Source organism: Panthera uncia, assembly GCF_023721935.1.
Source record: "Panthera uncia isolate 11264 chromosome D3 unlocalized genomic scaffold, Puncia_PCG_1.0 HiC_scaffold_8, whole genome shotgun sequence".
Lineage (NCBI taxonomy): Eukaryota > Metazoa > Chordata > Mammalia > Carnivora > Felidae > Panthera > Panthera uncia.
Window position 1 is genome coordinate 69,933,956 of NW_026057586.1, and position 13,146 is coordinate 69,947,101.

Here is a 13,146-nt window from a genome sequence, read left to right on the forward strand (position 1 = left end):
GAATTTCACAGAAACTTCTTAAACCACATTAATTCTTTAATTCATCATAAAGAAAGAAAGAAATTCTGGACTTTTAAGGTGGGAAAGTTAGGGGCACCTGGGTGGCTCAGTTTGCTAAGTGTCTAACTCTTGGTTTTGGCTCAGGTCATGATTTTACAGGTTCATGAGTTTGAGCCCTGAATCAGGCTCTGTGCTGGCAGTGTAGAGCCTGCTTGGGATTCTCTCTCTCTCTCCCTCTCTCTCTGCCCCTCCCCCACTCTCACAGTCCCTGTCTCTCTCAAAATAAATAAATAAGCTTAAAAAAAAAATAAAGTGGGAAAGTTAAAGGTTCATAAAATCTCACAGAGACCTGGAATCCCTGCTCCAGGCCAGGATGTTGGGCTGTGAGGATCACTTCGTTGTCTCCTATTACAGGACTATGTCAAAGCTCCAACATGACCTACTTTTCCTATGTTGTTTGAGTAAAGGGCTACTCTCCTGAGTCTGAAGGAATGAAGCGAACTTTTTGGGAAAAGGACTTGAACCCTCCCAAGAGCCCTTGATCTCAACCTCCTCCACTTAGGATGTGAAATCCTGGTCCTACCACAACCAATTCTGAAAATTAAAAAGATTATTTTCAAAAGGAAGATCCAAAATTATATTTCTCCAACTACAAAAAAAATGCATAGAAGGAAATATACCAGTACACTAAAATGCTGACTTCGTTATTGCCTGAAGATAGTATTGTAGGTGGACTATATTTGTTTTCCTTTTTCTGCAAATGGGCACATATTTTTAAAAATAAATTTCTTAGGGTTCCAGTTCTGAGTAAGATAGAGTAAGCATCATCTGTCCTTCCCCCAAATGCAACTAAAAACACTGGACAGAATGGAGCAGCTCTCTGAGGACTCTGAAAATGAAAGTGTAGCAGGTGGTTTGGGACAGGGAATCAGATCTTGAAGTATTAACAATCTGGCGGTGAGCTTCCTGTTTTGTTTTTTGTTCCTGTATCTCCTGGCCTGGTCTCAGAGGCAGCGTGACTCCTGGACCTGTGCACTGGATGTGGAAGAAAACAGTCCAAGAGAAGCCATCTTCCTGGTCTGAGGAGTAGAAAGGAGGGCCCCTTTAGGACAAAGTAAGGGAAATCCTCCCCCCCAACCCCGACTTTTCTCTTCTTTTGCCCTATCCCCAGGCAAGCCTCATACTTAAGTTAGAACTCAGGGCAGCAGCAGTGGCAGTGGCAGCTGGGAAAGCACACCAAACTCTGAGGGGAATCTTGCTCTCTGACCAAAAGAACTGTCGCCATAAGAAAAGTGTGTATGGAGGGAGGAAGGGAGGGGCAGGGGGAGGAATTCTCATTACCTTTTATCTCTTCATCCTGTTGCTTGGCCCCAGAGCAGACCCAGTCACAGAATGTATGCTGCAGAGCAGGCAGACCAAAAGGCCCTGATTTCTAGCTGGAGGAACAGGGAATGGGTGGTCTTGAAAACTCGTAAGTGTGGCAGAGATCGTGGAGAAGAGAGAGCTTGAGAAATAGATCCCATAAAGTTCCATATGAACTGGTAGGCTCCATGCATGGATCTGACTCTAAACAGTATTCCAATGACTTCCAGAACTAAACTAGGTAGACTACCCAGATTTCAGACTGGCCCCTGAGTGGCACAAACTTAGGACAGATCTAAACTACATTGCAAAAGTTTTGAAAATTGAAATGACGTTGGAACAATGGCTCTTTTAAAACACAAACTTCAAATGAGTAGATTTTAAAGATCTTACTGGCTTTATTCAACAATTCATGAATCTGGCAGCATCCAATCTAGCAGAAAGAAAGGAGCTCCAAGGAATTGTACAAAATGAAAGACATTTTTAAACAGAAAGGAGCAGGTACAAGAAAGTTATTTTAGGCAAAACAGTGGGTAGGTTATTGCAAGGTAATTTTTCTTTAGGGGATGGCAGGGATTTATCAGGCAGATTACCTAACTAGTACTGATCAGGCAACTTCTGATTGACTGGTTTAATATTCCATTTTTGGTAGAGCCAAAACTGTAATTAAATAAAGTCTCAGTTTGGTGACATGGGGCTCAGCATAAATGACTCCATTTTGTGCTTTGTGTTTGTAGTGTTGTTTTTAACAGTCCATAGGAGGCAGATCAGAACTGAACCTCAATGGGGCAACTGCCTCTTAAAACAAAAACTCACCATTTTCCATAGGATTTAACTAAGACCTACAGCCTCATAACATAGTATTCAAAATGTTCAGGATACAATCCAAAATTACTCTATGTAGAAAGAACGAAGAAAGTCTGAACACTGAGATGACCTGGACGGAATTATTGGAAAAAGACTTTAGAAATGAAAAAACTTAGCAGAAAAATAGAAGCTATAGAAAAAAACTAAATAGAAAGTTTTAAACTAAGAAATTATATTCATCAAAATTAGAAAATATACTGGATGGCCTTAGTAGCAGAATGGAGATGATAGAGGAAAGTCTGTAAACTTGAAGATAGATCAATAGAAATTAACCGTGGTGGGTGAAATGCCCACCCCTCTCAAAGATGTCCTGCCCAATTTTCTGGAAACAGTGAATGTTACTTTATATGCCAAAAGGAACATTTAGATCTAATTGAGTTTATAGATTTTAAAATGAGGATTACCGGGGGTGCCTGGCTGGCCCAGTCGGTTAAGCTTTTGAGTTCGGCTCAGGTCATAATCCCGAGGTTCACAAATTCAAGCCCTGTGTCGGGCTCTGTGCTTACCGCTTAGAGCCTGGAGCTTGCTTTGGATTCTGTGTCTCCCTCTCTCTCTGCCCCCTCTCCTTCACTCATACTCTCTCTCTCTCTCAAAAATAAAAAATAAATGAAAACATTAAAAATAATATGAATATTATCTGGAATGTTGGGCAGGCCTAATCTAATCACATGAATCCTTAAAAGCAGAGAATTTTCTCTGGCCAGATTTAGAGTGATGCAACAGAGGGAAAAGTCACAGTATTCAAAGTGTGAGAGGGACTCAACCTGCTGGAAAGCCTTTGAAGGAATGTGGGCAGCTTCCAGGAGAAAAGACCAGCCCCCACCTGACAGTTAGTAAGGAAATGGGTCTTTTGTGCTACAACTACAAGAAACTGAATTCGGTCAACAACTTCAATAAACTTGGAAGCAGAATCCTTCCTCAGTGCCTCCAGTAAAAAACAAGACAAAACAAAACAACAACAAAAAAATGCATGTAATTTCAGCCTTATGAAATATCTTGATTTTGGCCTTGTGAGACCCTACGCAAAGGATTCAGTCAAGCCCAACGAGACTTCTGACCTACAGAAATTGTGAAATATTGATAGGTATTGTTTTAAGCCACTGAGTTTGTGGCAATTTGTTCCAGCAGCAAGAGAAAACTAATACATTATCCACTGAACATCAAAGGGAAGTGATTAAGATATTAATTCTAAATAGATTCTGAAAAGTCAAGTATGTATATTCTCTAGTGTAACCTCTAAGAAAACTATATAAAATTAAAATGGAATACTTTAAAAGTATTCAATAATCCAAAAGAGAGCAGGAAAAGGGAAACAAATAGAAAAGAGGGCAAATGGAAAACAAAATGGTAGACCTAAATCCAAATATTGATAATTTTGGTCTAAACACACCAATTTAAAGACCTATTGGATGTGTAAAAACAAAACGCAACCATATTGTGTCTCAAAAAAACCCATTTTCAATATAATGATATAGTAGGTTCAAAGTAAAAGGATGTAAAAGTATGGAAATACTACTCAAAACAAAGCTGGAGTGGCTATATTAATATCAGACAAAGTAGACTTCAAAAAATTAAGAAGGATAAAGAGACATTGCATATTGAAAAAGGGTCAATTCACCATGAAGACATAACAATCCTAAATATGTATGTACCTAACAACAAAGCTTCAAAATACATGAAACAAAAATTAATAGAATTGAAAGGAGGTGTAGACAAATCTACAACTTCAGATAAATATCTCAACACTCTTTTCTCGGTAATCAGTAGAATAAGTAAACAAAATCAGGATGAGTGTAAAAGAACTGACACCACCATCACCATCAATCAATAAATTTCAATCAATAAATTTACATTTATTGACCACTCTATCGAAAATAACCTTCTTTTTTCCTCAAGTGCACATAAAGCATTCACCATGATAGACCACATCTTACATGATAAAGTAAACATTGACAAATTAAAAAAAAGTTTATGTTTTTTTAAAATTTAGTTTTGAAAGCAAGAGCAACAGAGCATGAGCGGGGGAGGGGCAGAGAGCAAGAGGGAGACAGAATCGGAAACAGGCTCCAGGCTCTGAGCTGTCAGCACAGAGCCCAATGTGGGGCTTGAACTCACAGACTGAGAGATCATGAACTGAGCCAAGTTGGACACTTAACCCACTGAGCCACACAGGAGCCCCGACAAATTTAAAAGAAATGAAAGCATACGACTTATGATGTCCTCTTATGATGTTTCATCATGATGGAATTAAATAGAAACCAATAACAGAGAGATGGTTGTAAAATTTTCAAATACTTACAAATTAAAACTATACACTTCTAAATAATACATGGGTAAAGGAGGACATTTCAAGAGAAATTAGAAAATATTCTGAAATGAACAAAATGAAAATGCAGCATATTAAAATTTACGGGATGCAGGTCTGAAATCAATAATCTAAGTTTCTACTTCATGAAATTAGAAAAAAGAACAAAATAAATTTGACACAAGCAGAATTGTAGAAATAATAAAGAACAGAAATCAAGAAATAGAAAAGGGGATTGGGGCACCTGGGTGACTCAGTTGGTTGAGCATCTGACTTCAGCTCAGGTCATGATCTCGTGGTTTGTGAGTTCAAGCCCCACGTCCGGCTCTGTGCTGACAGCTCGGAGCCTGGCGCCTGCTTCAGATTCTGTGTCTCCTTCTCTCTCTGCCCATCCCTCGCTTGTGCTCTGTCTCTCTCTGTCTCTCAAAAATAAATAAGTAAATGTAAATAAAAAATAAAAAAAAAGAAGTAGAAAAGGGAAGAACAATAGAGAAAATAAAAAACAAGATAGGTAGTTCTTTATTTCTTTTAATGTTTATTTACTTTTGAGACAGAGAGAGAGAGAGAAAGAAAACGAGCGAAGAAGGGGGAGAGAGAGAAAGGGAGACACAGAATCCAAAGCAGGCTCCAGACTCTAAGCTGTCAGCACAGAGCCCAACACAGGTTCGAACTCACAGATTTCAAGATCATGACCTGAGCTGAAGTCGGACGCTTAACCGGCTAAGCCACCCAGGTGCCCCGGTAGGTGGTTCTTTAAAAAGACTTTGAAAGTTGATAAACCTGTAGCCAGACTAATAAAGAAATAAAGAGAGAAGACAAATTATCAGCACAAAGAATGAAAAGGTGATATCTCTGTGGACCCTGCAGATAATAAAGCTAATAAGGAATACCACACATAAGTCTACATCCATAGATTTGACAATTTCAATGAAATGGAGCTATTCCTCAAAATTCAAAACTCACCAAACTCAAACTACCAAAACTCACCCAAGATGAGATAACTTGAACAACCTTCTAACTATTAAAAGAATTGAATTCATTGTTAAATACTTCTGAAAAAGACATCTCTAGGTCCAGACAGTTTCCCTGGTGAATTCTATCAAACATTTAAAGAAATAACACCAATTCATACATCTCTTTCAGTAAATAGAAGAAGAGAAAATACTTTCCTACTCATCCCTAACTTCCTGACCTTAATAAAGGGTTTCCTTAACTACAAAAACCTATAGTTAACATCATAATTAGTGGTAAAAGATTGAATATTTTCTAAGATCAGAAACAAAGCAAGAATGTCTATTTTCATCCCATATTCATCATCACACTGGAAGTTGTAGCCAGTGTAGTAATAAAGACATTCAGATTGGAAAGGAAGAAATGAAACTATTTCTGTTTGAATATTACATGATTGTCTACATGCAGATTGCCAAGGAATCTACAAAAATGTTCTTAGAAAAGTCATAAGATACAAGGTCAACACACAGAAATCAATTGTATTTCTATATGGTACCAACAATGAACAATTGGAAACCAACATTAAAAAAAATTTTTTTTTTTTTACAATTCCCCCTCTCAGTGAAATACTTAGGTATAAATACAGTAAAATCTATAAGATTGGTATACTGAAAAACCACGAAACACTGATGGAAGACATCAAAGACTAACTAAATGGAGAGATATACTATATTCATGGATCAGAAGATTCAACAGAGTAAAGATGGCAATTCTCCCCCAAATTGGCCAATAGATTTAACATTTTCAATTGAAATCCCAGTAGTTTATTTTTGTTGTTGTTGATACAGACAAGTTGGTTCTAAAATTCATATGAAAGGCAAAGAAACCAGAATAACCCAAACAATTTTTTTTAAAGAATAAAAATTGGAGGACTCATACTATCAGACTTTAAAACTTACTATAAAGCCACAGTAATCAAGACAGTTATGGTACAGGTGAAGAGAAAGATACATATATTACACAGAATAAAGAATCCAAAATAGACCTAAACAAAGGAGCAAATGCAACCAATAAAGACAGTCTTCAACAAATGTAGTTGAAACCATTAGACATCTATATGAAAAAAATATGAACCCCAAACTAAACCTCACACCTTATACCAAAGGATAATAAAAATAAGTGAAAAATTTAACCCCCCAATCTTTAATATTGGAGAAAAGCTTTGTGCTCTGGGGCTAGGCAAAGAATTCTTAGACATGACACCAAAACAACAATCTATAAAAGGAAAAATTGGCAAGTAGCCCTTCATCAAGATGAAACACTTTTGTTCTGCAAAAGACATTTCTAAGAGAAATGCAAAGACAAGTCAGACTGGGAAAAATATTTACAAATCTATATCTGACAAATGACTTGTATCCAGAATATATAAAGAATTCCCAACCCTTAAGAGTGAGAAAACAGTCCAATTTTAAAATGGGCAAAAGAGCTGAATAGACATTTCACCAAAGAAGGCAGGTGGAAGGCAATTAAGTATACAAAAAGATGCTCACCATCATGAACCATTAGGAATATGCAAATTGAGCAAATACCACACATCTATCAGAATGGCTAAAATAAAAAGTATTGGCAATACCAAATCCTAGTGAGGAAGTGGATCTCTCATAGTGGAACACAAAACGGTATGCAGCCACTCTGGAAGTCTGCAGACTCTGGAAGTCTGGTAGTTATTTTATGAAGTTAAATATAACCTTTACCATATAACTGATCAATCCCACTCTTGGCATATACCCTAGATAAATGAAAACTTATGTTGACATAAAAACCTATACACAAATGTTTGTAGCAGTTTTATTCAAAACCACCCCAAACTGGAAACAACCCAAATATCCTTCAATGGGTGAATGTTAAAAAACAAACTGGTACATCTGCACATTGGAACACTGCTTAGCTATAAAAAACAACCTGAATGAATCTCAAAGACATACTAAAGAAGCCAGTCTCCAGAGATTACATCCTCTATGATGCTATGGATGTGACATTCTAGAAAAGGCAAATCTTCAGGAATGGAGAACAGATTGGTGTGTGCCAGAGGCTTGAGTGGAGCAAAGGTTTGACAACAAAGAGGTGGCATCAGATAATTTTTTGGGTGATGGAACTGCTGTGTTCTAACTGCAGAGGTAGTTACACAAATGTGTTAAAACAGAACTGTACATACAAAAAAGTTAATTTTATGGTATATTAATTCAAAGTTTTTTTAAAAATGAAGATAAAACATGTCCCAATCAATTTCTTTTTAAGAAGGCTATAGAAGAAATTTTCCACTTGGGTTTCTTCCAGAAAGTCTGCTTTGTGGGGGCTCTGCCACACCAGCCCTGGTGTTTGGGGGTCTGTTTATTCGCCTATAAAATGAGAAGTCAGTCTACAGCAGTGATTTTCCTTCTCCCCCACACTCTAAAATTGTACCCTTGGGCATGCCTGTCATGGAAGTGGGGGTGGGGTAGAAGGCATTTGGCTTCCACTGGACTCGACCCACAGAGAAGTTGTGCTTTTGTCTCCTATATTGTTGATTTGAAAACCTCTGGATTAGAATTGCTGGTCTTGAGTCAGATCCTCAGGTCCTTGGGAGGTTTGAACCATCTTGGATTTCAGGGTCTATAGGTTGGGCGCACTCATTTGTCCCTTTGTCATGTGCCCTCATAGACCCAGGTGGTTAGCCAGACCAGGGCACTGGCTTTAGTGGTCAGCAATCTAAACAAGGCCTTTTTGGGGAATCTGGGAGTGCCCCTTGCTTTAGGACCCCCAGGGCATGCATGGATTAAATGCAATGGGAACTCTGAAAAGGCTAAGAAGCTAGGCCTCTTCTAAAGTAGGGTGTGAAGGGACTTAAACCATTTTTTTTTTTTTTTCCACACAGGAGGACTTTTTGGAAGAACATTTTGTAAACAGTAAAGGGTTGTGCAAAGATAGGGGAAATGCCATTGTGAGGATGACTGCGATAACCAGGACCAGCAGGGCCAAAGCATCATTCATGCCTAGAGTTGCTACCATAAGCCCTGACCATGTGTCAGGCACCAAGGTAAGGAATTGCTGAATCTTCATGACAACGCTGGGAGAAAAGGGCTGTAATTGCTTGGACAGATGAGAAAGCTGAGGCTCCAAGAGGTCCCAAATCATATAGGGAGGAGGTGATAAGGCTAGGTTCCAGTCGGCAGCTCTGGCCTTCCAAATCAAGACCTGTGAGAGGAACCCCTGAAGCCTGATGTCAGGCCTGCTCTCCACGTGTGCCTCTAAGAAGGAAACTAATGCCACCATCAAAGGCCGGCAGGGGACTGCCATGGGTACTTTGAGACCTTGCCACCTACGATAGCACTAAAAAAAAATTTTTTTTTTAGTTTTATACAATGGAATGCTTTCTTTGAAAACCATGTCATGTGTAAATCCAATCCAGAAAACCAGAGTTGGGTCCCTGTGGCTGAAGGTAGAAGCAGGCTTGGCCTGGGTCCCCAGGGCTCCCAGAGCACCACCTGAAGGCCACTTATCTAGTAGGTTGGCACTGACTGTGAGTGGCACAGGAGGCGCCATGATGCTTAAGGCTCTGGCTTTGGGTTTGAAAGAGTGAAGTGGAATGGTGGCTGACTCGTTTGTGGGTTGGTCGGTCTGCGGGAGGGCAGCAGGCTTCCAAGCTTGCCATATGCTTTAGGCACTGGTCCATTTGACCTGGGCACTTGCCTCTCTCTCCCATCTGGCCAGCAGCCATGACCTGTCACTCACAGGGTAGGAAACTTACCTGCACCATCGTACAGTTAGTGAATTTAATCTTTGAAGATATGGATAATAAGGTTAAAAACTACAGCACCTTTCCTTTTTTTTCTGATTCTTATAAAAGGCATCATCTGTTTTTTCTGTAACAACAGTAGAACGTTTAAGTTCAGATCTCGGTCAACAGCAGATCTGCACCTTTGACCTGGGCACAGAGGCTGGTGAGATGGCTCACAGCGGAATCATCAAATGGACCTCCTTCTCGTAGATGTCAGGGATTACTCCCATAGGGGAGCTGACCATGTGCACGGAGTTCTTGCCAAAGAGCTGGAACTCATAGTGGATGAGCTGCTCCCAAAAGCCATTGTTGGGCCGGATGATGGGCCGGCATGACTTGGTCCACGTGTGGGCGTCCAGCAGGGACATGGCATGGTACTTCATGAGGTATGCAAGGCAGAGGGCAGCTGAGCGGCTCACGCCAGCAGCGCAGTGCAGCAGTGTGCGGCCCTGCTTCATCTCCACACTGTGGATGTGGTCAGCAATGGGGTCAAAGAAGTCACAGAGACGTGAGATGGGTGTGTCAGCCACCGGCACCTGTACATACTGGATGTCCTCGTATAAAGTGTTCACCACTTCTACCGAGACATTGATGACCGTGGTGATCCGGTTGCTGGAGAGCATGAGCTTGTTGTTGGCAGCCACCCCATTGCTGATGTATAGGCTGCTGGTGATCTGTGAGAGGCCGCTGACTGATGGCTGCCGGAACTGAACCGGAAAGGTACACGGGGGTGCTGTCATCAGGCCAGTGGGTCAGCGGCCAGTGAGGCACAAAGGCTGCATCTTTCTGCTAGGCTGTGCCATGGGAAACTGCAAGGAGGGAGAGAATGTTTAGAGAGCAGGAGCCCAGCTGGGCCAGAAAGCCAACTGCAGGGGATTCCTGGGAAATGGATGGATGGATCTACAGCAGAATCCCCAAGGTGGTCTTCTGGCCATCACAGCAGAATTAGCCAGAGAACTTATCTTCAAGTCTGGAACTCAAGGCCTCCCTTGAGGGTTCCATGTCTCTAGCTGGGTAGGCTGACTGGTGTCCATCAGATGTGGCCTGGCCTCTCTACTTAGGTTCACACGGCCCTCTTCTCCCTCTAAGTGGGAACTACTCACACAGCTTTCCTTCTCTTCTGACTTTATGCTTAAATCATGAGACTCTGAACCAGTGATATGGTACCAGAGCCTACTGTGCTGGGAGTCACTAGTGGTATAAGAGGACGTAGGGTCTCAGCTTCCCCCCTTCAAGAACTATCCCTTTGAAGAGACCAGATGTGCCCCTGTAAAAGTGACGTAAATCACAGAGTACTACATCACTAACCAAGTTCCTACACCTTGCCTCTAAGGAATGCCTGGGGAAGAGGGTGGCTGAAAGCTTCCTGGAAGCCAGCATAAGGCACACTATATAGCAGCTCCCAGGAGCAAGTGCAGAGAAGCAGAGGGGCCTCAGGTAGACAAGCTACACCAGCATGATGCTGCGTGCAGCAGGGCTGTGGCATGCACCCCATGGAGGGGCATAGCCCTGCTTTCTCCTAAGAAATCCCTGGCCCTTCACTCTCCTAGTCTTGAACATAGCTGTAAAAAAATAGCACATTTCCACATGTTCCACTGAAATAGGAGTATTCATATTTAAAGCACACTGCTCAAGGCCAAATAGCAGCCTTCATCAGGCATAGACAAATGAGGAGCAGAAGTTCTGTTCCCCTGCTTAATATATTTCACTGGATGCCCACTGTCAGGATGAGATAGAGCCCCTTGGCTTGGCTGTCAAGGCCATTTGTGGTCTGGCTCCTGCCCATCTCTAGCCTCTTATTAGCTTTTCCTACATCCTGAAGGGCCTTAGCTAGGCTGAGCCATTAGCAGTGCCTTATGGACACCTGGTTCTCTCTGGCCCAGGGCCTTTGCTGCTTTCTCAGCCCAGAACCCTCTTTCCCTACAAGCCTATCAGATCCTGATCTATTCCATTCAGCAGAGGACTTGGGATCTTAGTCAAGGGTCACTTCCTGAGGGAAACCTCCTGGAACCATACCCCTCTCCCACATTTGATCAAGTCCCTGCTCCAGGCTTTCTAAGCCCTAAGTGGTGTTCTTCCTACCATTTCCTGAAGATGGGGTTTTGCCTTGATTTGTCTGTGAGTTCTATTGAGATTCACTGTAACTATCTTTACTTCTACCATATCACTAATGCTAAGTTCTGTGTCCCTAAAAGTAGGTGCTTGATAAATATTTGTTAAACGAAGGAATGACTCTAACAGCCACAACTCTGCCTTCTGAGAGATCTTCTGGAAAAGATGAGTTCCCTGGCTTTTTTTTTGTCTAGAATTTGGGCGAAGAGCTTAGTAGAAGTAAGAATGATTCCTAAGCTGCTGGAGAGGATGGCCAAAGGCTACATAGGCAAATCCTACCAGCCAATGCCCCAAAGCATGAGGCTCACCTCAGGAATGGCAGATGGGGTGTTTGTTGTAAAGGTCATGTGGGGGCAGAGAAAAATCCCGTCAAAACTCAGTTGAAAGCCTAAATGCTATGGGATGTCCATTACCCAAAATGAAGGATCTTTATCGCCCGAAAATCCAGAGAAAAGTGGACTGAGGGTCCCCAAAATTAGTGCCCAGTGGGCAACAGGTATAGAGGATGCTATTGATCACAGTGACAAAAAGTTTGCAGAGAAGACACTTCTCTTGAAGGTGAGGGTAGTGATGGGAGGAGACATTTTCATGCTAGTCAAGAAATATTTATCAGGGTCTGTATTAGGTGCCGGGGAAATCAAGTATAAAAGAGAGTCATGGCTCTTCCTCTCACAGAGCAAAAAGTCCAGTAAGAGAGACAGAAGACATTAAATAGACAATAATAAGCACAACAGAGCTGGAAAACAGGGAAAATAGTGCCTATCTTATAAGGATCTTCTGAGGATGAAATGAGGTAACCTAGGTAAAGTGTTAAACACAGGGCCTGGCACAGAGTAAGCTATGGTAACTAGCTGCTGTTAAGGACGTTGAAATGCAGGGGATTATGGGAGTGAAGAGTAAAAGGATTTATTTCAGGCTGGGGGTGAGGGAGTCGCAATGATTGCCTCAAGAAATGACACAAAGATTTGAAAAATATTCAGCATGAAGGGGAGGGTGGTGGAGATTAATTTCACCGTTTTATAGCCTACAAAGCCTTTGGCTTCCCTCATCTGGTTCCGTCTTCAAACCAACATAACAGGCTGGTGTCTGGTGTTAGTATCTCCATTATACACACGGGGAAAGTGAGATAGAGAGGAGAAAAGGATCTATCTAGGGTCACGAAGCAAGGTCCTAAAGCTGATCTTTCTGGTCTCATTATGGGCGAGAAAAGTCGGCAAACACCGCGGGGCGTTCATTAATACTGGGTTAAAAGCATGGAACGAGGTCCACGGGTTGACAATAGCAAATAGCCCCTTCCAGGGGTGAGTCACATAGGTTTCCTGGGGGAGTTAATGTTGGAATAGGCTCTTTCGCCTGTTGGGTGTTAAGACCCCCATAATCTTACCTTTCTCTCGTGGGCGAGAGAGCAGGTTCGTTCAGGAAGCAACCTCGCCCGAAGTGGGCGAGTGTCTCGGGGAGAGAGAAGACCGGTCACCACCATCCGGGAGCCACAATCCCGGGCCGCCCCACGCTCTGGTTTCCATAGCGATGGTCCTTCCTCGAGGTGAGGGATCCTCAGGGCCGGGTCTTCGGAGAAACCCCGGCCTCCTCTCCGCTCTCTGGAGCTGTCCCGCCCGCCCTCGCCAGGTTACCCGCCCCTCGATCACGCCCGGGCCACATCAGTTTTAGCGGAGAGGTAGTATCTGCCACGCTCTCCGCAGCCCGCTGAGTCTCGCCCAGCTCGTTTCCACGG

The 13,146-nt window shown here is 42.2% G+C and overlaps 1 protein-coding gene across 1 annotated transcript; it reads right to left on the reverse strand.

Annotated features, from left to right (window-relative positions):
• Positions 1 to 1,736: 1,736 nt before the first annotated feature.
• DUSP18 (dual specificity phosphatase 18) lies at positions 1,737 to 13,126 on the reverse strand. The gene is made up of 2 exons (XM_049619005.1): positions 12,799 to 13,126; positions 1,737 to 10,111 (listed from the first exon to the last, which is right to left on the reverse strand). The coding sequence occupies exon 2, from the start codon at positions 10,040 to 10,042 to the stop codon at positions 9,476 to 9,478; it is 567 nt and encodes a 188-aa protein (XP_049474962.1). The 5' UTR covers positions 10,043 to 10,111; positions 12,799 to 13,126; the 3' UTR covers positions 1,737 to 9,475.
• Between the last annotated feature and the right edge of the window lie 20 nt (positions 13,127 to 13,146).